Here is a 27,602-nt window from a genome sequence, read left to right as displayed (position 1 = left end):
TCTTCCAAAGCTGCTTAGGATGACATATCTACACAGGGTATAAAAAACAGTGGGCTAGATCATTTGCCTGAGATAAAAAGCTGCTCTAATTAGGCAGTTAACGATTCACCACCTACCAGGGAGTTCCTTCCATTCCTTAGCACATGGGATATTCCAGAGCAAGGAGGGGGCAGAGCCAGGGAACAATGTGATTCTGAGTAGGCAGAACCCACCTGTTTAAAGTACAGGAGACCTGTGGCTGTCCTAACTTATGCCTGGAATCCATTTGGCTCCTGTCTGCTCCCAGGAAAAGGAGATGCAAATAGGTGGCTTAGAGCCACCTTTGCTTCCTCAGCAACACTGATACCTAAATTTAGCAACACCCAGTAACTCTTCATCCCTTAATCTTCCATGTTTTCCTGCTGCATTATCTTTTGGGGAAAACAGAGGATGCATGCCCACAACTTATCTAAATGTTCCACTGTGTTCTGCAGAACATCTGTGCACAACCCCTGTGAGCAGTTTTGCAAGTCACACTGGGCAATCCTACCAGACAACATTTAGTTCTAGTAGACCCTGATAAGATGCCCATCTGTTTGAAAGAAGACCTTTCTTCTAAATTCCAAGTCGAAGACTACATAGTTTTGAGGGGTGGTTAAAAATAAGTGTTATGGAGAGAGCGCCTTACTAAATTTTTCCAAACCAACACAATTAGAAATTCAATGAATAAGGTCAAATAATGGGTCGCAGTGGGACATGCAGATGAAAAGGAAGGTGTAGGAGTCGTATGGTTTTCCTTTGTGGTTTACAATCCCAGTAGTTCTTCAGAAGAGAAAGGAAACTTGGGTAATCCTCTACCACGGGCGGACAAGAGCTCAGTTGGTTAGTCCCTCATATCCCCTCTCATTACTTTTACAGCAGACTTTGAAAAGGTCCATTTGTATGTTATGATTTGAGACTAATAACGCTAATTCTTCTGGTTGCTGAAAGATTTATTACAAGGTTTTTCAGTATAGTGATCATAACCCTAGGTCAGAAACATGTTTAGAGAGTTCTTTACCACCTTCCTGAAAAAGTTTCCTTTTGTCACATAGAATCATTGTGTGGAAAAAGTTGAGAATTATTCTAGGTGGTTTACAAGATATAAGCAATTTCTAGAAATTGGTGTATAAAACTGGTAATTCATCAGGAAAAAAGATAAAAACAAATTTTTATTTATCTTAGATGTTAGGCAGATGACAGAACAAGGAGCAATGGTCTCACGTTGCAGTGGGGGAGGTCTAGGTTGGATATTAGGAAAAACTATTTCACTAGGAGGGTGGTGAAGCACTGGAATGGGTTACCTAAGGAGGTGGTGGAATCTTTTTAAGGCCGAGCTTGACAAAGCCCTGCCTGGGATGATTTAGTTGGGGTTAGTCCTGCTTTGAGCACGGGGTTGGACTAGATGACCTCCTGAGGTCTCTTCCAACCCTAATCTTCTATGATTCTATGCTTCCGTTGGGTAAAAACTTTAGACTTTCTTGAAGGAGTTGGAATGTCCCAGTGAAGAGTCGATAGCTCGTCTCTTGGATCAAATTCAGTAATTAGTTAGATCTTTTGAATAAAACATTGTAGACCACACTTTAATCAAGCACAGCCTCATTGAAATAGACATCTAACTCTACTCAGTTCTCTTTTTAAACCCCTTCAAGATGTTCCATTTAAGTTGCCTTCAATATATATATATTAGTGATCATAAGTTTGGCAAGTCATGTATACAATTTACAAGCATTATTGGTATTCATTTTTACAGTTCCATTTAGATAACAGTTATTTAAAGAAACTATCCTGGGATTTTTTTCAAGTATTAATACATTTTCACATAAACCGGAAACTCCTTGGGATTTGAGCAAAGAGTACAGAAAACTAAATTTAATTCACTATTTTAATGTCAAAGTGTTTAACATTTGAGGAGAACATAGAAGCCCTGGTTTATTGAAAATTTGTCGCACACAAATGAAAATGAATAGGCTCCAAAGCATTGACGTTAAGCATTGCAAACTGGATTAAGTTGTGCAGATTGGAGAGATTTCCAAGACATCTGGTAATTAACTTCCAACTCAAATGGAGCCTCAATCTACAACAGCTACTTCTGCTTCATGAACAGAAAAAAAAAAAAAGTTGAAACTTAGCATTGGAGACCAGGAGTCTTGTTTTCACAAATAATCAGTGGGATATTGAAAATTATTTGAACATTTTTTTGGAAAACTGCCTTTCCTCAAAAAGTTTAAGTAATTCCCTAACCTTTTCCTACTTTCAAAAATTTGTTGTAGCTTTTCTCCTGAGCAGAGATCCACTTAGTACATTGCACTAAGGAAGTCAGATAGTCAGGGAACTGCTTCTGACTTTCCCATTCAGTGAGAATCAGTTGCTCTAATTTATACCAACCTTTTAACATCCCAAAGAGACCATATACCAACTAGGAATAACTGGAGTGCACTTTGCTGTGGTCACAACCCTTTTCCACTGCAGCATGCCTTCTGTGACTTAGGACTAGTGTTGGAGGCAGTTACACCAGCTCTAAAGCTGGTAAGTATTAGCTGGGGATGTATTGGGACTTTCTGCTCCCTTTTGGCTACAGGAGTGGCACAAAGGGTAGCAGAGTCAGGCAAGAGAATTTGATCTGTTATATTTTTCAGGAACTACTTGTTCATTTCCTAAAATTAAGATTAAGTCAAGAAATAAACCTTTTGTTTTTCAATTCTTACTAATTAAATCTGTCAGTTAGGACCATCCTTCCCTGGTACTTCTATAGGAAATTTGTGTGTGTGCGGGAGGAGAGTTTCGTGAACGGTAGGCGATGAGTACTGTAGTAGTACCATGGTGTAGGGAGCCAGGGTGGCTTCCCTCCGAACCTGAGGGTAAAGAGCCGCTTTCTCAGCCTGAGTGGGCTGGGTCAGGCCAAGCTTACTCCACCCCCCGGAAGGGGAGGGGTGGAACAAGAAGTACAAAAGAGGGGGTCCTTAGCTCAGTCAGGGCAGCACCAGGGAGGGAGGCAGATGCAGACCACTGGCTGTTCCCTTCAGACCTGCTGCCGTGCCAGGGGAGGCCCTGGACCAGGAGAAACCTGACCTGGAGGAAGGACTGGGGCTACCAGGCCTGCCCGCCGCCAAGTACCCGGAGGAAGCTGACGCTGCCAGCAGCTGAGTACCCGGATGAGCTGGAGGGACTTGCTCGAGTGACTGGGTAGGAAGTAGCCCAGGAACAGAACTGCACAGTGCACTGAGTCTATTTGGTCAGTGTGTTGCGGAAGGACCCCACTGACGCAATAGCGGGACTCTCGCCCTGCCACTGTCAGAGCCCTGGGCTGGAACACAGTGGAGTTGGATGGGCCTGTGTTCCCCTACCCCGACCAACCTGCCTTGGGTAGCAGAATCCCGACAATGCTCTAGACCCTCGCCTGCCGCTCCCCGTGCCTGAGGGGCGCGCTCTAGACCCTCGCCAGCGCCCCTCCCTCCGCTAATTCTCTAGTGACAGACGGCGTGACTCAGGTTGGCCAGTGAGGCAGTAGCTCCCACTGTCCCCTAGTGGCTCAGTGGGCCAACCGACAAAGGTCACAAATGGATTACAGAAGTTATAACACTGAGATTCTAGAAGGATTTCCTTGAGTTAGCTAGACAGATTTCACTGAGTTGGTATTAGCCTTTTTCTATAATAAAGTTTGGGTTTTATATAATCATGTAACTATTGAGAGGAGATCTTGATGGTTTAACTAGTAGTGCAGTTTGATCTCAACAGCTCTGTTTCTGTAAAGTGCAATGAGTGTGTAGAATGAGAGCTGCACAAAGCTTTTTCTTAAATGCCATTTCTTCTTAAATGCAATACTGTCCAAGTTTTAAGTTAGAATGGCAGCAAGTGTGTGTGTGTGTGTATTTTATATATGACAGACACACACCACTCTTTAGTTGGACTGCTTGTCAAAATGGACACTAGTTGCACTGGATTATTAACTAAATGTTTGTCTAAATTAGCAAGGGTATTAAATTATGTGACTGAAAAATATTATGAAAACAGAGTTATATATCAGTATACGATATTAAGACATGTTGAATGAGTAATCATATCTAATTTGTACATAACTTGATGAATTTTACAACAGTGGTAATTCATTAAGCTTACTCTTGTCTAAGAATAAATCATGCTGAATGTCTCCTTTCAAAATTCTACCCCGATTAAGACTTTCATCATTTAAATGTACAATCAAATTATGTAACCCAAATAAGCAGGTAAATAAAACTGGCCCGGCCCAAAAGATTAGGCTGATATTCAATTCCTCCGTCCATAGACCCCTAACAAATTAGATAGCTGCGCTTAGTCAGTCAGGCTTTGATCAAACTGTGAAGGTGGTGTAAATTCACCTGTGAAAGCAGGTGATGTCTGCAGTGGCAAGATTCTATTTAATATTTATTCTATTTTTCTTGAGTGATTAGTGATATAGGCTGCAATGATTAGGATTTGGAGCAGGAAAACTAACTTGTTCCTACTTCAAAAAATGTATACGTTGATGATAAATTACTGAATCAGTAACTAGCAAGACTTAAACAACATATTTGTTCATGGAATAAAATATGTGATTTGTAAATAGGAGAAGCAGAAGGACTATAACAGGAAGCTTCTGGAGAGGATAGAAAAAGGTCAAGCATGTGAAGAAATTCATACCTCCTTGCTTTTCACCTCAAATAGTTGAGCACTAAGTGGATTCAAAAGGGGTAGAAGACTTGTACTTCAGAATTCCTACACAATTGCCTACTTTAATCGGTTGTTGAGGGTTGTATTGAACAAGGAAGAGCTCTACCAGGAAAATGATTTCACAAAAACGATTTTATCCAGCCTGTGTTAACCCTTGTAAAGATTGAACTAATGCTGCTTCACTGAGGCATAGGTGGCTGGTGGAGGTGGGGGAAAAATAGCTCTTAGAACTAATGGTAAAAGGCCGTTTGGCCCTCTTTGTTTGGAGTGACCGTTTTATTTTTGACGAGTCCAGCCTTTTATTGCTACTCAGAGAGATGCTTGTCAGATTCTTACGGCCTCAAGGGACTTATCCAAAAATTGAGATTCTCCCTATTCTTTTTCGTTAACTTTATCCATGCTTAGTCTTTGATGTAGAAATGAATTGGGGGAGGGGGAGGGAGAATTTTCAGAAGAATAGAGTTAAACTTGCAAGTGTGCCCTACATGACCAACGACTAAACCACTAATTGACTAAAGCTATGCCTACTCTGCCCTGCAGTTTGGATTACAGGGGTGTGAATAGCGGCATGCACCAAAGTGCTGCTCTGTAACTCCCCCACATGGACATTTCAGGCGCTAATTAAAAGGTTCCTAGTTTGCATTAACATGATCCTGTTTGACAAAGATTACATTAATGTATAGTTCATGACCACAGTGTCCTCATGGGGGAGTTACAGTGCAGCATTTTGGTGCCCGCTGCTGTTCATACTCCCATAGTCCAAACTGCGGGCAGTGTAGGCAAGGCCTTAGGTTACGCCAACAGTTTGATTTTGAGGTAAAAAAAATCAAGATGTTTTATTGTAGAGAGAGGTTGTTAGAGAATGAAGTAATTGTATCCACATGACATTGCAACAAAAGCAAAGTCGCACAATCCTTTCCCAGTACTAACAAAAATCTAGGGTGTTGATTTTCTGATAGGTGGATACAGATAAATATCAGTAAGAGTGACTTCATGGCGACTGTCTCTTTCTTGATTTCTCACAAAGTCCCAAAATAAATTCTGTTCACTGCATTGCATTTTTTTTTCCTTGTCAGGATGCAGGGATATATTTCCACAATAGTAACAGCTTTCAATTATTTATTCCTGGAATCAGCCTTTGGACCTGAACTATAATCTAGAGTGATTGTGTAATGAGCTCTGTGGGTCTTGTGTTGAAAACACTCTGTTCATCGGTGGAGTTGTTTTGCATTGCTGTCTGGAAAGGGAGTTTAAAATATTCTGGTGTATGTGTAGGGTTTTTTTTTTTTTAATTACAGTTGTTAATGTGATCAGCAGAAGGGAATGTGTAGAATATTTTATTAAATATTTAGGCCAAAAATTTTCAGTGTTGGGTGTCTAAAAGTTAGGCATCTAAATCCACATTTAGGTACATGCATGAGTGGCTTGTTTTGACAGCTTCCAGTGATTTCAGAGATTCGTCCCCCTGAAAATCAGGCTACTCATGTTACCAGACTGATAGATTAGACACCAAACTTTGTAAATGGACTAAATGTTCAAAGCTATTTTTTTAAAATTATAAAGGACATTCTCAGTGAGACTGCTTTGTGATGTCATTCCATATTCTTTATGAAAATATACTTATGATATAGGGTGACCAGATGTCCAGATTTTATCGGGACTGTCCCGATATTTCCTTGTTTGTCCCACGTCCCGACCAATGTTAGGTCGGGACACTGAACAAACAAGCAAATACTCCGGAGCCCGGAAGTGCTCGCGCCCTCCCCTCCCCCGCCCCTATTCTGTCCCCTCACTCCCCCATTGGCTCCCTCCCCAAATCTCCCCCTCTTTCCCAGGCTCGCCATTCCTCCTTCCTCCGGCGCTTGTGGAGGGAGGCCCAGGAGACGCAGGGGGAGCGCAGGGCCGGGGTGAGTGAGAGTCCGGCCTGGCCCTGAGCACAGGCCGGACTCAGTCAGACGGTAGGGAGAGTAGGGGGGTGGCCCGTGGGGCCAGGCGGCGGCTGTTCTCCCCCCCCCCGGGCAGCGGAACTTGGGAGCAGCTGCTGCTGCAGCTCCCACAGCCGCGGGCGGAGGAAGTGGCCGATGGCCAAGCTCGGCGGCTGCGGCTCTGGCACCCCCGAGCCTGGGCCTGTTGTGGGGACCCAGCAGCGCGCACGCTGCGCCCAGCCCCTGGCCAGTCGCGTCTGGGCTGGCTGCCCAGCTGGTGCTATCCTGCGGCAGCCGCGGGGCGGAGGCATCGGCAGCCCAGCCCCGTTCGTTCCCCTGCGGGACCCAAGCGGGACGGGGGGGGCTGGGGCCTGCTGCCCCCACTCCGGGGCCGCCGCAGCCCAGATGTGACTGGCCAGGGGCTGGGCGCAGCGGGCGCGCTGCTGGGTCCCCGCAACAGGCCCAGGCTCTGGGGGTTCGAGCCTGGGTGCCAGAGCCGCAGCCGCCGAGCTTGGCCATCGGCTGCTTCCTCCCCCCCGCAGCAGTGGGAGCTGCAGCAGTGGCTGCTCCCGAGTCCCGCTGCCCAGGCGGGAGAACAGCTGCCACCTGGCCCCATGGGCCGCCCCCTTACTCTCCCTACCGCCCGACTGAGTACTGCCTGCGTTTGGGGCCAGGCCGGACTCACGCTCACCCTGGCCCCGCGCTTCCCCTGCGTCTCCCGGGCCTCCCTCCAGCGCTTGTGGAGGAAGGGTGTGTGTGTGTGTGGGGGGGGGGGTTGCCCTGCTGCCCCCCCCCCTGCGCCATGCCCCTGCGTCCCAATATTTGACTTGGGTGATCTGGTCACCCTATTATGATATGAGTTACATAACTGAGATATACTTTATGCCAGATGGCTCATGTGAGATCATTGGAAAGGTTATGATTTACTGAATGTGATTATCCAATTTGTATGCCTGTATCATTTCTGAATTTGAAGTTAGGAATATTGACTGTGTATCTGTATTTCAACTATGTTACTTTGGGTGACACCCACTGCTACTGCTTCAGGTACAACAATGGAAAAGCCAGACAGGGTGGATGGCCCTCAGGGCGGGAAATGAGCTGTGAAAAGCTTGGCCTTCCTATGGACGCTCCATACTGCCATTGACTCATGGACACTGATACTACAGGGTCAGGTGGTCTTGTCACCTGACACTAAAACATTAGCTGGGACTTCTGGTAACTTTCCACTGTAAGGGAAGGGGGTGGGGCGGAACTTTGGGAAACAAACAATTCCTGCCTTAGTAAATCCTATTTAAGGGCGAGGAGGAAGGCAAACAGGACTCCTCCTCTCCATGGCCTGTCTGCCCAAGAAGAAAGACTGCAAAAGGGAAGGCAAGGGGGGAGTCCAGACTAGGGTTACCATATTTTAATTTACAAAAAGGAGGACACTCCACAGGGCCCAGGCCCCGCCCCAATTCCGCCCCTTCCCCACCCTGCCCCCAACTCCGCCCTCTCCCCTGAACGCTCCGCCCCCTGCTCCTCCCCCTCCCCTGCTTCCTGCGAATCAAATGTTCTCGGGAAGCCTGAAACGGGGAGGCAGTAGGTAAGCTGGGGCTGGGGCGGTGGCAGGGCGCAAGGAGGTGCGGCCCAGTCTGGCCCCCCTGGCCGAGCGTCTCCCTCCAGCGGCCGGCCAGCCCTAGCCAAGAGGCTCTGGCCCCGGCGTCTCCCGCCTGGCTTGGCTCGGGTCCTGGGGCGCCGGCCCTGGTTCCGGCCGAGCGGCTCCGGCCCAGCTCGGCTTGGGCCCGGCCTCGGTCCTGGCCAAGCACCAGCCCGGCACCAGCCCGGCACCGGCCTTGGCCGAGCACCGCCAGCCGGCGGCCGAGCACCGGCGGCTTCGGCCTGGCACCAGCAGCCCGGACACTCCCGGCCCCGGTTCCGGCCAAGCGGCTCCGGCTGAGCACCGGCGGCCCGGGCACTCCCGGCCCCAGCAGCTCCGGCCCAGCTCGGCTCAGGCCCCGGTTCCGACCAAGCGACTCCGGCCGAGCACCACCGGCCCCAGCGGCTCGGGCACCCCCAGCTCTGGTCCCAGTGGCTCTGGCCCAGCTCGGCTCGGGCCCCGGTTCCAGCCGAGCGGCTCCGGCCCGACACCAGTCCTGGCCGAGCACCGCCGGCCACAGCGGCTCTGGCCCGGACCTAAGCCCCATGACCCCCTCCCTCCCTATTTTCGTGGACATGGCCGGCTTTTTGGGATTTCCTCCCGGACGGGGATTTGAGGGCCAAAAAGCCGGACATGTCTGGGAAAATCCGGATGTATGGTAACCCTAGTCCCAACTGAGACAGGGGTCTAGTCGGAAAAGGAATATTACTGGAACTCTGAACCACAGAAGTTTTGCGAACTGCCTGCAGCAATATCTAGGGTGAGAGAGACTATTTATAACCAATTTTGTTAGTGAAATAGCTTAGTTTGCGTGTTTGATTTCATTTGCTTAGTAATCTGCTTTGTTCTGTTTGTTACCCCTTTTATCACTTAATCAGCCTTTTATAGTTAATAAAATGTGTTTTTGTTTATTATTAAATCCAGTTTCTGTAATTTCTAATTGTGGGGGTAAGAAGTGTGCACACCTTTCTCCACATTAAGGGAGGGGGCAAATTATATACTATATCTTTGGGTCTGCACTCCAAGGGAGGTGGACATCTGAGTGCTGGAGCAAGTCACTTAAGCTGAGTCTTCCCAGAGTGGATCTGCAGCTGGGTGTGGCCCTGCCTGTGTGTGTATTAGAGGAGGTTTTGAGAGCCTGGCTCAGCAAGACAGGTTAAAGGGAGACCATGCTGGCAGAACAGGTAGAATCAGTGATATCTCAGCACATCAGGTGGCTTCCTAAGGGATCCAACCCATCACATGTTTATTTGAAATTTGGATTATTTCTCTAGGAATAATGGCTTGGAGTGTGTGTGTGGGGGTGGGGAGAATGTTATTTGCTGATGTAAAGTTGCTATGATGCCCAGCAGAAATTAGACAATTGTTAGGTTGCAGGAATATTGAGACCACTGCCTGTCAAGCAGACCAATATTGTCTCCGTTTTTTCATATTCCAACAATCTGTGTGGATCCATTTGTTGTCTTTTGTCTTATACTTTGTTTGGAAGCTCTTTGGGGCAGGGACGGCTTCTTTGTTCTGTTTGCACAGGGCCTAGCACAGTAAGGGCCTGGTCTATGACTAGGGTTCCTAGAAGCTATGGTAATACAAATAATAATGAAGATGGCATATAACATACAGGTAGGCAATTCCAAACAGGCTTTCTGACACTTAAACTTTCAAGATGGGTGTTTCCCATTGCATGGTAGAGGTGTCTGAAATACCTGAACTCCATTGAATTGATTCAGACCCCAGCAAGGTTCTCTCATTCTACAGTGCTAGCTTGGGACATCAGAGACTTAGGTTCAGTTTCCTGTGCACCACAGCCTTCTTGTGGGACGTTGGGGAAAGTCATTTAGTCTTTCAGTGCCTCACTTCCCCATCTACAAAATGGGGATAATATTTCATTACTTCCTGGGGGTGTTAAGGATAAATACATTAAAGATTTTGAGACACTTAGTGAGGGAAGTATAGAACTCTGTACGTTCGGTAGATGTAGTTACCGCAGCAAATAATAGGGGGAGGGAAGGGAGGGAAGAGAGAAAGAGAGGAAAAAGGTTCTCCTCCATTCGACCATCAGAGAAAAATTTCTCTGGCTGATGAAGTGAATTACAGAACTATTTGCAAATGGGGTTCATATTTGAAGAAGGAAAAATATGAAAATATGCCTCCACTGGTGCAACTATTTTGCAGCGGTCAGTATTTTAGTGGCACAAAAAAAACCCTGAGCATCTTGTTTTCTTATTTTTATTTCTTGCTAGAGTAGGTGATTGTCCCATTTGACTAGAATAGGGAATCCCACACTTCCTACCATGTGTAGGATGAGCTTACTGCACAAACCTGGAGCTCCTTGCATCCCTCCATTACCCCACACACAAGTTCTCTGATACCCATCTCTCTTTTTCAGGGACTCCCCCAGTCTTCCCGCTGCCAGAGGTTCTCTGTGTCCCCCATTTCTCCCTCTTCCCATACCAAAGTCCCCCATTCTCCCCTCCCCGCCATACCAGCAGCTTCCCCCCCATGGCGGGGGTTCTGTGTGCCCCCCATTCCCTCCTTCCCCATGCCAGGACTTTTTTGTATGCTGCTGTTCCCCCAATTTCTCCCCACCACCACCAGGGGCTTTGTGTGCTCCCCTCCCTCTTTGCCAGGAGATTTGTGCACACCGCTATCCCCAACCATTATTTTTCTCTGAGAGGTGAGTTATTCAGGGTATCAACTTTATTGTGAGAATAGGAAAAGATGAGGTAGGGGTATTATGTTGGAAGGCATGGGTGCCATCAAGCTGTTTGATCTGTAGGCTTGTGGCTATGCTGAAGAGCTGACAGGGACTTTATTTGTCCCCCATTTTTCCAGTTTCCCCCAGATCAATAGGGCGCTGACCATTAATGCCTTGAACAGGGGCTGGAAAACTTTTTGGCCTGAGGGCAACATTGGGTTTCCAAAATTGTATGGAGGGCCAGTTAGGGGAGGCTGTGCCTTCCCAAACAGCCAGGCGTGGCCCGGCCAACGCCTCCTATCCGACCTTCCTCCTGCTTCTCGCCCCCTGATTGCCCCCCTGGGACTCCTGCCCCATCCAACCACCCCTGTTCCCTGTCGCCCCCCCCCCAGGACTTCTGCCTTATCCACCTGCCCCCCACTCTGCTCCCTGTCCCCTGACCGCCCCATCCAACCCCTCCTCTCATTTCTGACTCTCCACCCCCCCCCGGGACCTCTGCCCCCTCCAACCACCCCTTCTCCTTCCTGACTGCCCCCCCAGGACCCCTACCCCCATGTTCCCCACCTTCTGACCACCCTGACCCCTATCCACACCCCCGCCCCCTGACCACCACCACCCCGAACTCCCCTGACCCCTTACCGTGCTGCCTGGAGCACCGGTGGCTGGCGGCGCTACAGCCACACGGCCCAGAGCACCAGGACAGGCAGCCGTGCTGCCCGGCTGGAGCCAACCACACCACCGCGCAGCACAGAGCACTGGGTCAGACCGCGGCTCTGCAACTGCGCTGCCCCAGGAGCTCGCAGCCCCGCCGCCCAGAGCATTGCACTGGCGGCACAGTGAGCTGATGCTGCGGGGGAGGGGGAACAGCAGGGGAGGGGCCCAGGGGCTGGGCAGGAGGGTTCCGCGGGCTGTAGTTTGCCCACCTCTGTCCTAGAACATGCTTTGGAATTGATCGGATGCTGCATTCAAAAATTATTGCACACACAAAAATGCCATTGAGTTGAGAGTAAGGCTTTCACAGGCTCAGACAAAGAAAGATTTCAGAGTAGTTCGGTGTTGATAGTAAGGAGACACGAGAACTGGCATTTTATTGTCTTCTTAGCAAAGTCAGCTACTGACCCATTACAAAATGTTTTGAAATAGCAGGAAATATTTTCCTTTGCTTTTTAAACTAAATTTTTGAGGGGAAATTATTCTTTAAGAAATTTACTATAAATGTGCCTGTAGCATTAATGGAGTTTTATGTTGATTTCAAGTTATTTTTTTAAATTGTCAAAGTTCAGATTTGGTGTAGGTCTTTTAATGACCACAGATCCCGTTATTTGGATTTCTCTTCTGTGACATTCAAAAAAATAAGTGCGCTGTCAGAATTATAAAACTGTATGTACTGTTTGGGTAGAGTATGTTTAATTACAAGTAGGGTTACAATACGTCCGGATTTTCCCGGACATGTCCGGCTTTTTGGGCCTCAAATCCCCGTCCGAGAGGAAATCCCCAAAAGCCGGACATGTCTGGGAAAATAGGGAGGGAGAGAGGGGCCGGCGGTGCTCGGCTGGGGGCCGGAGCCGCTGGGGCTGGCGATGCGGGGTCGGGGGCTGGCGGTGCTTGGCCGGGGGCCGGGCTGGGGCCGGCGGTGCTCAGCCGGGCCGGGGCCAGTGGTGCTCGGCTGGGGGCCGGCGCCCCAGGGCCTGAGCCAAGCCGGGCGAGAGACGCCGGGGCCAGAGCCTCTTGGCCTGGGCCGGCCGGCTGGCCGCCAGAGGGAGCCGCTCGCCGCGCCTCCTCGCGCCCCCCCCCAGCCCCAGCGTACCTGCCTGTTTCAGGCTTCCCACGAATCAAATGTTCGTGGGAAGCAGCGGAGTTGGGGCGGGGCCGTGAAGGAGCAGTGTGGGGGGGTGGGAAAGGGGTGGGGCGGGGGCGGAGTGGGGGCAGGGGCGGGGCCCCACGGAGTGTCCTCTTTTTGGACACTTAAAATATGGTAATCCTATTACAAGTCTATTGTTGGAGGGTAGACTAAAATGACTTTTGTATCCCTTGTTAGTGACAATGAAGCAACACACTGACTGGCTTAAACTCAATATTTTGTATTGTACCAAATTAACTTTTTCAGGATTCTGTTGCCCAACAGAAAAATGGCAAGAACTCGAACTTTATGGATTTCTTCAGTGTGTTTTGGAAAAAAGATTGAATCTGGTTACGATTAACATTAGCAAGTAATGGGATTAAAAACTAGCTCAAATACAAATGTGAAAATAAGGCTGAGCTACAGTAGCAAGAAATTAATTGAATGGTTCTTTGTCCTATGTCTTCTGGCAGAGAAAAACTATCAGCCTTCCAAAATACATTACTTGGTAGCTCCATAGTGTAGCTTTGACAGCAGTATCAAATGATTAACAAATTACCCAGCTGTGTTTATTACAATGCTGTGTTCTTTAACTGAAGAGAAGTTTAGGGTTAGCAGTTTTAATTGTCTAAAAAACTGGAGTTTTTCTGTCAGCAGTGCTAAAATACTCAGGAACAAGTTCTATGTTACTTCACAATCAAGCCTGAATTAGCAGGGGATCCATAAGACAAAGAAATAGGGATTTCCAGACTTTAGGCTTAAGGGCGTGATATACTTAAGGAGTGACAGAAGCAAGGGTTTGTGCAGTGAACTAGACTCCATGTATCTTCAGTTACATGCTCCCTTTATGGATGTTTTAGAGCAGTAAACAATCTTTCTTGTTTAGGCAAAAGGCATTTGCCACTGAACTATCAGCTATAAAATAATGACAGTTACAGCTATATAAAGTGCACAGCGGACTAGAACTTTTGAACATAAACCAGAAACTGATGAGGCTACTTCAAATCTAGTTTCCTAAATAAACATTATCAAAAAAGGCACTTTGATTAGATCCATTACTCTGAGGTCCTACTGTATAATGATGAACACCGGGGGAGTGGAGGTTGTTTATAACTCTGAACAAAAACATTATGGTGGTTCTTTCAGAAATTTACAACTGAACATTGACTTAATACAACTTTGAAACTTTACTATGCAGCTCAGAAATGCTGTTTTTAACCATCTTAATTTAAATGAAACAAGCACACAAACAGTTCCCTTACTTTGTCAAATTGTTTAACTTGCCTTTTTTTTTAGTAGTTTACATTCAACACAGTACTGTACTTGTTTTTTTCCCCCTCTCTCTGCTGCTACCTGATTGCATACTTCTGGTTCCAAATGAGGTGTGTGGTTGACTGGTTAGTTCGTAACTCTGTGGTTCTACTGTATATATCCTGCTTTTCTAAAAATGTGTCCTATGTCAGCAAAAAAAATATCGGTCGTTCAAAATTAGGCTGCTGTAGAGATAAAATGGCATCTGAGGGCCTTGCCAATAAAAGCCATATAGCATTCTGTGTATGGAGGACATAAGTAGAGCCCCACAAATCTGCAGATACCCCCTTTATAGCTGTGGACCGTGTTTGCAGATTGGATGCAGATACAAGTTTTATATCCATGCAGGGCTCTACACATATGCACTCAGATACTGTGGTGCTAAGTACTCTAGAAATCCCCATAAATGTAAATAACGAATGCATTTCACACTGTCTTCACTTCCATTCCTGCTGGGTCCCTGTTAAGTGTCTCAGGGTTGAAATTCACAAAAGTTTTACTCTGACGCATTTCAATGTCATCACTTATGGAACATAGCAAAGGTTGCAAAAAGGGCTTTGTCACCGCAAAACGGGTACTCTACTCACCGCTCAGTGGCTTCTGGCAATTCTGGGTATTAGCTCCGCCCTAGTCAGTGCCCCTTCCACCATTGCCGCTCTCCTGTCACTTATGGAATCGCTGTACAGCTGCTTCATGACTCAGCCTCCAGCCAGGTCAGGTCACATCCTGGTTCTACCTTCTAGGCAGGGCCGGCTCCAGGCACCAGCCGAGCAAGCTGGTGCTTGGGGCGGCAGCTTGTAGGAGGCGGCATTCCGCCCAATCCTAGGGCGGCACGGCCGCTTTTTTTTTTTTTTGTTCCGCTCCGGTCGCCCTGTAGGGGGCAGCGGCGTGGAGGACGGGAGCGCCCTGCAGCAAGCCCGGCAGGGCAGCCTGCGTCTTTCCCTCCCAGCCGACCGAAGCGGTGTGAAGCCGGCACGGCGGGAGGGGCCACATGGCAGCGCCCTGCTGAAGCCCTGGCCGCCCCCCTTCTCTCTCTCTCCCTGCTCCCTCCCCCTCCCCCTGCTAGCCGGGGCACATCTGCAGGGCAGGGAGTCCCCCTATCCCTGAAAAAAAAAAACCTGCCCCCTGGCTCCGACCACGCCGCAGGTTTTTTTTTTTTTTTGCTTGGGGCGGCCAGAAAGCCAGAGCCGGCCCTGCTTCTAGGGGACTCTTTCAAAGTGTCTCTGCACAAGCAGCATCATTCAGTTCTCACGCCTGCTGTCCTAACTACATCACTCCCACAGTGACTCAGGCAGTCTTCCCATTCACTGCCCCAGCAATACCACTCTGCACTGGTTAGCCTAAATATGCCCTATTTGCGGCTTAATTGGATGCCTGAAGCTGCCTGGGGACAAGGCCACTCCCCACCATAAATCAGAATGTCTTAGATTCACTCAGCATCCTAAGGGGCCATTCTGACATGTGGGGATCCCCGAATTAGAGCTGTTCCAACCCTGCCACTTTATACAGAGTCATGCCTGAAAAGGTGAGTGGCATAGGAATGGCTATGGCAGCTTTATGCCATTCAGTGATTCTCACATGCTGGGGGAAGCCTCCACTGACATCAGCATTATGGCTGTTGCCCCACTCTGGCAGCCATAATGGGGCTATAGACTAGTATCTTTTGTTTTATTTTATTTTTTAACTTTTCAGTGCCCTGGTTGGGAAGGAATTCCAATCAGAGACTAGAAAGGTCTTTTCAGTCACCCCGTGTCCATTGCAGTTGTAAGAGCTTGTCTTAGGAGGCTGTTGTACAGTCTGACAGATCCCATTGTTTGGACGTTTTCCTGGTATTCAGCCAATCTTTTTTCCCTTTATTACATCTCATTATTACCTTTACATATTACAGTCCTCCATTACCTCCCATAACTAAGGTCAGCATAGAGTTGACTTTGCGCAAGTGGCTGTAAATTACCTTTCTCTCCTCCTTCCTTTTTATTTACCCAACCCCACCATTATGAAATTATGAATCGTGCCTAAATTTTAGGTCTAATTATTTAAAATGAGAAGTATTGTCAGTGGAAGAATACTTAATATATGGTATTTTACTGTCACTTGCACCAGTTAAGTTAGAAATTATTGTCTTAGGCCAGGTTCCTGCAACTGGTTCCTGCCCCCAGGTGGGCGATTTGAATGCATTTAATGAACTGTAACAAGGAATCCTGATCATTAGGCTCAGAGAGGAAGTGTAGCACATTAGATCATTCATGTTGTAATTCTAACATTTAATAAAAAGTACATGAATAAAAATAATTTTCCCTACATTGCACTGATGTGCATAATAGACTGGTAAATTTGACCAACTACTCTTGCACCAAATTAATATAAGACCAGTACATACAAACTGTATTTCATGAAAAAATATACATCCATTATCATGACTAGTCAAGACAAAATGGTGGTGTCTATAAAAATATGGCACTGAAGGTACCTATGAAACAAAGCGCACCTCAATATTGATGAACAATCCTTGGCCAATCTTTGGCTAAATAAATTGGGGCTTTGATGGCAGAAAGCTTCCTAGGATTCTCTCTTTTGTACTGGGAGAATCCTAAAAAGAGTGGATTAAATTACAAGTTTTGTTTGTTTTCAGTTTTTTGTCCAAAACCGGTACAGTCATGGGAAGCTCCCATTGAAATCTCAGGATCAGTCCACCTTCTGGACAAGTGTTTGTACAAACTCACACTTTATAAGGAAGGACAGGTGCATTCTGACGAGAGATGTTTTTGTTTCACTGGTCTTGTAGTGCTACAAATCTCAGATCAAATTCATAATAGAAATTATATTTGTGTTTATTTTCAAATTGCCCCAGAGTATCCTAGGCACTTTACAGAATCGTATAAAAAGACAAAGTCCTTGTCCCAAAGAACTTACAAGCTAATAACCTGCTCCTGCTTCCATTGACATCAGTGGTACAGGACCAAGCACTAAAACCCTGATCTCTGTGCAGACAGTCCCCTGCACCCACACAAAGCTCATTGCAGGATCAGGGCCAAGGGATGTATCTACACTAACATTTTTCTCCCAAAGTTTTCCACCTTTGCAACCAATGTGGCAACTTCACAAGCATAGCACTGATGGAAGTCCTGGTGTAGACAGGTCTCCAGGCTCCTGCAGTTTTGTTCATCACTTAACTCATCCAGAGCAGATGTAGAAGACATGAGAATACAACTGCTGGCACTTTTTCTACACTAGAGCTGCACTGGTTTTAGTAATGGCAGGAAGTTTTAGGGAGAAAAGACTGGTATAGACAAGGCCTAATTTTAGATGCCCTGCAAGAAAAGGATGGCCAGGGAAAGGAGTATGGGAGAGCAATGGTTACAGTCATAGGATTACACAGTATATTGCTTCCGCTTGTCATTCAGATAAGATATGTATATGTCCCTTGTCTTGTCTTGGGATATGTCTACAGCAGTGGTTCCCAAACTTTAACAATCTGTGAACCTCTTTCACTAAAATGTCAAGTCTCACAAACCCCCTCCTAAAAATGAATATTTCCAGGGATTTTCTCCTTTACCGGAGTATAAATTATAAAAGCAGTGATCTTGGAAATATAAAATTTATTTTTATGACATGCTTATTGCACACTAATTAATATTAAATATTATTTATAATTACATTATGAAAATGGCAACACTCTTCCAAGATCTCACTTCCGTAGCTTGTATCACTTTGAATAAGCCTGTTATGAGACAAGGTTCCTATGTTTCATCAAGGAGTATCAGATGTGAAACAGTATGAAGGTATTTAAGAAGCCAACTCAAAGAGTTCCTCCTACATAAGCATTCAGGTCTTGTGTAGTCCAGGCAAACAACGCACGTTACAACAAAGCTTAAACGTGTTCTTCATAATAATTTTAAAAACAATACTAGCTGCCTATTTAATTTTAAAAACAGCAAAAAATATCCACCTCCCTTTCCATTTCTTATAAGGAGTCTTGAAGTTTAAATTTCCTCAGTGTGATAGATATGCTTGCTTTGATCTGCTTAGCTCTTGGAAGTCCAGGGGCTCCAGGCTGCTGGCCCCATGCTGCCCAGGGTCCCTAGGAACTGCTGTGTCCGCCATTAGGGAATTTTTTCCCGAGAACCCCCTGTAACATTTCGTGAACCCCAGTTTGGTAACCACTGGTCTACAGGGAGGTGTAATTCCCAGCACAGGTAAACCTGCACATGATAGCACCTTAAAATAGCAAAGTGGCTTTGGCAGCTCGGGCTGGCCACCCTTTTTTGTACCTGGAGATTGGGCAAGATTGTACTCAGGGCAAGTCTACTTCGGCGCAGCTGCACCGCTGTGGTGAAGGCATGCCATGCTGATGGGAGTCAGTGTGATTACATCACCTCGGTGAGAAGCATAAGCTCTGTCAGTGGGAGAGTGTCTCCTGCCAACATAGCGCCAGTGGGGAGATTTGTCACACTGTGCATGGGTGTGGAAACACCCCAGTGAAAGTTAGATCAAATTAAGCAGTAGTGTAGACCTGCCCTTAGGCAGCTTGAGCAGAGCTAGCACATGTATGTGTACCCATGCTGGGAATTACACCTTCCAGCTTCTATGTAGACATACCCTGAGTCATAGTCCTTCCCATCAGTGAAGCAGCAGGTATTTAAGGAGCAGCTGTTTTTGGTTAACTTTATTTTAGCAATATATCTCTAATTGCACTAATCAATTTTTTTAACCTATAAAGTAAAATTTTCTGTAAATTTTAAAGCATAGATTTCTCATCACTGAAAAAATGTGATTGCTTTGTTCCTTTGTCTGATTTGTTTAGCCTATTTGCAAAAAAAAAAAAAAAATTGCATTATTAAAGTGTGTTAACTGAATTTTGGATGTGCCAGCAACTAATATGGTAGGGCAGCAAGACAGTAGCAATTAACTGCACCGATATGCTACATAGCTAGAATACTTAGATGTATATGTGTGCCAGAGCAAATCTCCACTACTCCCAATCTTCTGCTGGCTTAGGTGAGGGCTGCCCCTTAGCTTTTGCCAGGCCTGAGTCCGCGAGCTGCATCTGGCTCCCTGCAGCCACCGTGCTCCGCTATCTCTAAGCTGCATATTGACTAGTGGAGAATCAGGGCCATGGGGCTACTTGCATTTTTACATGTAGACACATGATTAAACTCTTTGCTGAATTAGGCCTTTGGGTTCCAATGCTCTCTAATCACTGGATCTTTGGTGCCCTGATCCTATTGTGAGTGGTTCTAGTCTCTGGTTTGCTGATTCTCGTGTCCGTCATACTCCATCAGCACTGTGAGAGAGGGAGTGTTGCTCTGTTCGACAGGTAGAGAAAAGAATAAAATGTAGCTTGGTAAATTTAGCCAGCGACTGTTCAGTATTTAATGCTTGAATGTGCTGTAGAAAAAAACTGATTGGAAATAGCCTGGTGTGTTGTCTTAGCTGTGTATTACACTCTTTAGTATGGTCTCCACATACCAATAATGTCGCAATTGCTGAAGTTTTCAGTTACTAATGAAGCTAAAGTATCTCTCACACCATTGGAGCATGGGGTACTGTTTCCAACTGTTGTAACACATTTCCCAAACCTCAGTTAAAAGTAATACAATGACTAACCTTTTGATTTAACAATTTTCTCCTTTGAGTAAATACACTGTTACAGTGTTATCTTATTTCTGAAGTTGTGACAGTGTTTTCTCAGCTGTGAGAGGGATGTTGAATATTGTACCAATAGGGCACTTTCTTCCCTTCTTATAAAGGTGAGAATATTCTAACCTTCAAAATAGCATTCTCCTCCCTACATGTAACCTTATCCTTTTACATAGGACTAATAGTAGCATAGAAGATAACACTAAATAATAAATGGAGAGTTATTGCACTTAGATACTGGGCTGTTAACAGATAGGTGCCTTGTTCCAAGATGGTGAATGATTACCAGATAGTTTGGCTCAAAGCTAGACGCCATAGCAGTACTTAATTGTGACTGATTCATTTGGCTGAAATATGTCGCTATTGTAATTCAGCTATTTCATTAATCTGATTGAATGCCATCCAGCCATTAGAGTTGTATGAGAGAAAGGTAGCTGACACATGAGGCAAGAACACTAGCCTCTGCATTAGACTATAAAATAACCATTAGGACAACTAATGCTGAAATTGAATCGCTTCATAGAAATTTAGTTTCCAAGCATAATATTAATTAGCTAAAAGCCTGATGAATATCAAGAATTAATTAAAACTTTTCAGTGGCTGATGTGGGTTTTAAATATTATCATTATTGCTCCAGTATTTTTAGTTCTTAGGTTAATTGCTTTTTAGAAAGCATGAATGGAATAATCTACAGTAGTCATGTGAGGTACAAACAATTTACTGCAACCTTAAGAACTATTGCTTGGCATCCTCTTACACAGTTTTCACTTTTTCTTCTAAAATTTATCTGCAGTTTTTGTTAACTCCTTCGTACATGCAATACAAATCAAAAGGACATGGGTCAAGGTTTACAGGCCCAAATGTTATCCATAGTATTTCTTTTCAACAAAATTAAAATAATTATAACCTGGAAGCTGTCTACTTTTATTTTTGGTAAAAGGACAATAGCTACAATACCACCAGAGATTATTTTTAAAATTTATTTAAAAATGCTAGCTAGAATTCCTGATTATTTTTGCAATATAAAGAAAAGGCCTCAAACAGACTAATTATTTAATACATAAAACAGTCACTGATTAACAAACATGAATAAGCTATGAATTATAACTGGAAGAGAATTCATAATTAAAATCAGAATTTGTCTGTCTCTTGAATGTCATCTTAAGGCTAAAAAATGCTTCCCTGTTTATGACACAGGATGTGTGGATGCATGATGATGATGAAGTTCCTCTTCTGCGTATTAAAGCAGGAAAGAAACTGGTTTATAGTAAGATATGAGTGCTCATATTGCCACTTTCTCAAGCTATGTTACTCTGCACAGCCATCAGCGTGGATCTCATCAAGAGAGGAATCTGCAAATGTAAAATCAAAACATTACCTTAAATTATGGTTTTGTAGAGGCCTACTTATGTTTTTTTAAATCAGTGCCTGCTTTATGGAGAAATAGTTTTGTTTTGGATATTTGTGAAGGGATCTAGACAGACTCTCACATTTTATAACATCCCAACAGTTGGGAAAGTGTTAGCTCATTATTTCATAAACAGTTTTGTAACATTGACATCAATTCAGTTGCTAGAAAATTTGTATAACATGCACTTTCCTTTCTGAGGAAAATGTCTGTAATATTACCATTTTTAAAATATACAGCATGTAGTAACACAAATATAGAAATATGGGGGTTCCTATTAATTTGGGGGTGCTATGTTACAATAGATTCAATTCCTTATTTTTTTCCCCATAAGAGAACCTTAAGCTTTCCAGGGTAGGGAGTACAAAATTTTACTCTATCTTATCCTAAACAAGTGACAGTAAACATGTAACAGCTCAACACTACTACACTCGTTAATCACACTTTAAGGTACTTTTATAATTTCATTTTATAAATGGTTAATAGATATTACAGACTGGAGTAGTATATTTTACAGTTGGGTATAAGCACATCCATAGAAGGTTTTTTATAGATGGCTATAAGCCATGGTTACAAACAATCTGTTCACCTGTTGGAGCCTAACAAGCTCTAAATCAATTAACCACTTATCAAAACATCTATTAATTGTTTATTATATTACCCCTTTATAAACTATTCATAAATGTGCCCTTAATATAAATTGTGACCATTTTTTTCTAATGCCCCAGAGCCAGTGAGTGGGTGTGAGGTATAATTTCTTTTTTATATGTATGTTCCATGTAGCTGGAAGGACAGAACACAAAAGTTTACTGCAGCTAAATACCCCAAAACACAAAGATGGGAATTGTGTTTAATACAGTGATAGACCAATGAATCCACTACATTGCCAGAACATGGAATGGTTAATCCAGTCCATTGCCAGAACATTCAAAAGAAGTAGGGTCCTGATTCAGCTAGGTACCTATGTACAATGCCTAGTTTTAAGCAATAATCCCCCACTGAAGTCAATGAGAAGCTTGGCACCTACTGAAGTCATGTAAATGATTGATATTAAACATAATAACTGGTAAAAAGGTAATCACTACAGATGTTATTCACAAAGGTACAATTGATTCTCTCTCTCTCTTTTTAAATAGTGCTGGCCCTAAAGGAGATAACATTTATGAATGGAGATCAACTATACTTGGACCCCCTGGTTCTGTATATGAAGGAGGTGTTTTTTTCCTGGATATCACATTTTCATCTGATTATCCATTCAAGCCACCAAAGGTAAGCTTAAGGTTTTTATTTATAGTAACCAAGATTTTTTAAAATGACTAGTGATTTTTGGAGAAAGGCCTTGATTTTCAGATGAGTGCTCAGCATTTTCTGAAAATCAGGCCCCTTTAAGATGTCCTAAAAGATGCCCCAAAAACCACCTTTGAAAATCTTGGCAAACAATTTCCAGAAATATGTCTGCTTCACAATTCATACTGTTTTTTTCCAACTTTCCTAGTAATCAATTGAGTGATAATTCTGAAGTAATTGGTCAGGAGTAATAGGTAGGGTGACCAGATGTCCCATTTTTAAAGGGACGATCCCGTTTTGGGGGACTTTTTCTTATATAGGCACCTATTACTCCCCATCCCCTGTCCCCTTTTTTCACAGTTGCTATCTGGTAGCCCTAGTAAAATAAAAGATATCTTCTCTTTACACATAAGTTTCATAACAATCAGTAACAAAAAGAAAGGATATTAGAACTAAATAAATTCAACTAAAAAATGTTACATTGTATTTCCGGTTCGCTAAGAATCCTATGATAGTATCCATTATTATAAAATGTCAGTGTAACTGAAACTGATTAGATCTACCTTTTTGACTGCCACTGCACATTGAAGTGTCTTTTTTATTTATTTATGTATGTTGGTTCATTGGGGCATTACAACATAAAGAATAATGCTTCCCGAAAAGCACAAAACACAAACCATAATGTTCTTTGATGTAAGTTTGTTTTCATGGAATGATGAAGAGTTTTTGCAGAATATTTCTAATTCCACATCAAGATTATACTATTATGTGAGTTGGGTGAGTTTCATCAAACATTCAGATGTCTCCCAAAGTACAGTAAAATGAAAATGGATGTTTTACTCATCTCTGCCATAAACTGTGCCTTCTGCAACTAATGCATTGAAATATTTCTCACTCATTTTGTTTATGCACAGAAACCATTTTCATACTGTACAAATATTAATCTGAAATCAATTAAAACAGAAGGATGATGGCACTTACTGCAGTAGAAATGTGTTATAAGTATAGTAATTCCTGCCTAACAGGGATGTGATGATGATTTAGTATGTAAAATGCTTTGAAGATGACAATAGCTATACATTCCCTAAAAAACAATATTTAAATGGATGCTAGGGTTGTACAGAAAAGTAAAGGAAAAGATAAAGCTAAGATTACACATGCAAGCCAAACCCTATCTATTTTTTCATATGGATGCATTGCAATAAATTGTAATATAGTCTTGCTCATGATCATACTGTTACTCAAACACAATATAATATTTATACTGAATACACGCTGCATTTGTAGTACTATGTATGACTCTGTGTGCATGCCAAAGAGTCTGTATAAAAGTGATTTACCTACCAAATATGCAGCGAATGAGGCCAAGACTCCTGCAGAGTTACAATGAATGAAGCAAAATGTGCACTTTTTTAATAAAGTGCATTTTACAAAATATGCAGTGAACGAGAAAGGTCTTTGCAGAAGTTCTGCTCCATTCAGAGTGCATCCTTCAAAACTTCTGCTACCAAAAGCTAGGGACAGGCTATTCATAGATAGCATTTAATGATTTTTGTCTGTAACTTTAGGTTACTTTCCGTACCAGAATCTATCACTGCAACATCAACAGTCAGGGAGTCATCTGTCTGGATATTCTGAAAGACAACTGGAGCCCTGCTTTGACTATTTCAAAAGTTTTGCTGTCTATTTGTTCTCTCTTGACAGACTGCAATCCTGGTAAGCAAATTCTAATTTACCAAGCATGAACTCTTGCTCATTTGCTGCAAAAATGATTCAGTAGATGATTCTCTACAGAATAATTCTGTCATTCTCAAAATAGATGTTTGAGATTAGAGATTAAAACCCCTTGTTTTATTTAAATCCATCTAAACGTGTACTGTGGCAAGATTGCTCCCTGTAATATATGTTCTAGCCTTTGCATAGCCAGTGCCAAGATCTGCACATCAGTCCTTAGCTCTCATATGTCTCTCTTCACTCATCCATCTTTAAAGAGGGTAAATAGCATTATCCCGTTTTGCAGAAGGACGAAATGGGGATACAGAGAGTTGACATGACTTGCCCAAGCGTACACGGCAGGTTAGTGGACAATCCAGAAACAGAACCCAGATCTCCTGACTCCCTGTCCATTGCCTTAACCACTTGACCATTATATGAAAGACACCTTCCTGTTCAGCCTCCTTAAATATATTTTTGGGGAGGGGAGGGGAAGAGAATACAAACTGGAAGGAATAGGGGCCAATACTTTTAAATCAATGGATTTATTCTGGATTTACACTAGGTTAAATGGGAGCAGGATTTGGTCAAGGGTTTCATCATGAAAGAGCCTTGAATTTGTTAATATACACAACACTATGCATCCAGCACTTTGCATTCATAAAAATGTTGTAAATTAGCACATACAGTTACTCTATGAAATATCCAATTTTTCATGTTTGTTCATTCGAAGCTACACTCTGATGTTTTCAAATAAAGGAAGGGGGAAAGCAAAGAAGGTAAAATGTTAATGCTGTATCCTATCCCTGTAAACAAACAACATTTCAGCTCCCCTGCTTTTCCTTCTCGTTTATTTCAAGTTGTTAAAGGGGTTGAGTTGGGAGTGAGTTGACCAGGGAGCCAGAGCTCAAATTGAATGAGACTGGGGGAGAGCGCTTCCCCTGGTGCTGGGGCCTGGATACCTGCGCCTCGCTGCATGTGTTTGTTTTTTGCAGTGTAGACATACTCTATGAGGGACCAGTCAGGAGAATGGGCTTCCAGTTGAGGCGGTAGAGTCTGGTGGGACTGTATGAAAATGTAGAGGACTCTGTGGTATTTAATAAGCTTGGAAGTAACCAGCTGCTCTTTTAAGGGTGTCATGAGGAAATCTTTCAGACCATGCTTTTGTCACCTCTGACTGGTGGTGTGTTAATCTGCACAGGAGCAGTTTGGCCTCCTGTGGCCTGTGAAGTTTTTTTTTTTTTTTTTTTTTAAGTTTAACATTTTAAAAGTGTGAAAATATTCTATATACATTGCATAATATCAAGCAGTTCCAGACACAAATGGCTCATGGGTTGCTTCTAGTTTTACACAACTCCTAGCTGTCAGCTAAAATGAAAAGCTATAACATTTTAACACAGATGTCTGTCTCTCTTTTAAATAAACTAAATGTTGGAGCCTGCAGATAATCAAAACAGATTAAAATCCTTCCTATTAATTCTGCTTTGGGTGTTTGTTCTTGAAAATGTCTTATGTGTCAAGCCCTCTGCTACAAAGCCTAGCATTTTCTGGCCTAACAAAGAGAGTATATTGGGAAGCAAGTAATTTTTTTAATGTTTCCTTTTTTTAATAGAACGACTTCTGATGATGTTTTTCTTCCCTATCTTCCTCTCCTTTTACCCCAAACCATTACAGCTGATCCTCTGGTCGGAAGCATAGCCACTCAGTACCTGACCAACAGAGCAGAACATGACAGGATAGCCAGACAGTGGACCAAGAGATATGCAACATAAATGACAAACTACTTGTGCTCTGTGAGGGTGCAGGAGGCAACTTTACAGTGTGCAACAAATCTTTATAGCCTTTACAATACGGACTTCTGTGTATATGTTATACTGATTCTACTCTCTGCTTTTATCCTTTTGAAGACCGGGATTCTGCCCCCTAAAAAAGGTAAATGCTATCAGGAGTAGAACTTTGTAGCTGTAGATTAGTTATGTTTAAAAAGCCTACTTGCAAGTCTTGCTTCTTTGGGATATCAAAATGTATTTTGTGATGTACTAAGGATACTGTTCCTGAAGTCAACCAAATATTATAGTGCATTTTAGCCTAATTCATTATCTGTATGAAGTTATTAAAGGTAGCTGTAGATTACTAGGAATTATGTCATTTGTATTAAACTCAGATCTATTTCCAATATGTGGTACATGCTGTTGTGAAAACTGTTTTAACTTTTACCTTTGTCAGTTTGTAATGAAAGGATTTCCTTTTCCCCTTTGTAGCTCAGAGAGCACCCAGTGTATCATCTCAAACACAATAAACATGTTCCCCAAGGAGCAGTTTCTTTGTTTTCCTACTTTAAATTAGCATTTGAGTGAATTTAAATATAATAGTGATGCAAAGCTATTGTATCACAGGTCCCGATGGATCATCTGGTAAATTAATATACACAAGCAAAGGCTTGCTATTAAATGCTTAATGTATACCTCTGGATTGTTTAAAAGTAAAAAATTTCCACTGGATTTTTTTTTTAAACAGGAAATATTTTCCTGTATTTTTTAACTAAGAAGGTTATTTAAGTTAAAATGAGAGCAGTTAGTGAGAGGTTGATATGGCAGTTACTGTGGATAAATTATATGGGCCAAATCCTGCTCCCATAATAGTCAATCTGAGTTTTCCATTAATTTGTTCAGCTGGAGCAGGGCCAGGCTCTTGATAGCTTGAGGCTTCATTTCTTAATTTTAATGGCAAGAATGTGGCTTGCCCAGTCAGAGAACTGCAATTGTCCATTTGAAAGAGTCTTCCAAAGCCCGATTGGATGCTTTGTCAGCTCTCTGGGAAAGAAAGGACTAGAGGAGATTTAGGCAGGGATTATTATAATGATAAGAGATTGGAAACACTTGTGGGGAAGTGCATTATTGCAAGTGAAACTAAAAATCAGAAGAGACTTTTAGGCTTCTCACCAGGAAATCTTGTGTGCAACAAAAATGCAAGTGTATATTCTGTACAGTTTGAAAAGTACAGTCACTAATTTTCTCTTTAGGGCGTTGATCACTGTAGTGATGACCCTTGAGTAATTGAGTACAGCTAAAATGTTCATTGATCCCTTTAAAACTAATTTACAAATAATTGGCTCCTTTTTTAAAAGGAATTCTCTCCTGTGTGACCTTGTATTTTTGGAGACATAGCTCTTCCATTATTAAGATGTTCTGTACATTAAATGTATAGAAAGCAGAATTTCAAGGTTTTAATATCAAAGCAGCGGAAGAATTTAAAGATTATCTAAAGTTAATTATCACTGTTAAATCCCTGTTCTTGGGTCAGGTGGCCTTTAGCATGTGTCATTTGCTCTACTCTAAATATTTGTACTGTTTCCTCAAGGTGGCTCACAGGACTATATATCCCAAACTAGATCTATTTAGGAGCTGTGAGGTGGATTTGGAGCTTGGGCTGTGAAG

The 27,602-nt window shown here is 43.5% G+C and overlaps 1 protein-coding gene across 4 annotated transcripts in view; it reads left to right on the top strand.

The window, feature by feature from the left end:
• Window positions 1-26,480, top strand: part of UBE2E3 (ubiquitin conjugating enzyme E2 E3) — an 83,469-nt gene extending 56,989 nt beyond the window's left edge. For all 4 annotated transcript variants that reach the window (XM_054044216.1, XM_054044215.1, XM_054044217.1 and 1 more), the window contains exons 4-6: window positions 22,302-22,434; window positions 24,021-24,168; window positions 25,840-26,480. In XM_054044216.1, the coding sequence (XP_053900191.1) occupies window positions 22,302-22,434; window positions 24,021-24,168; window positions 25,840-25,937 (379 nt within the window). In that variant the 3' untranslated portion in view covers window positions 25,938-26,480. The remainder of the gene's footprint in view (window positions 1-22,301; window positions 22,435-24,020; window positions 24,169-25,839) is intronic.
• The last annotated feature ends 1,122 nt before the right edge of the window (window positions 26,481-27,602 follow it).

Source organism: Malaclemys terrapin, chromosome 11 (genome assembly GCF_027887155.1).
Source record: "Malaclemys terrapin pileata isolate rMalTer1 chromosome 11, rMalTer1.hap1, whole genome shotgun sequence".
Classification (NCBI taxonomy): domain Eukaryota; kingdom Metazoa; phylum Chordata; order Testudines; family Emydidae; genus Malaclemys; species Malaclemys terrapin.
This window is presented reverse-complemented; position numbering and strand designations above follow the sequence as displayed.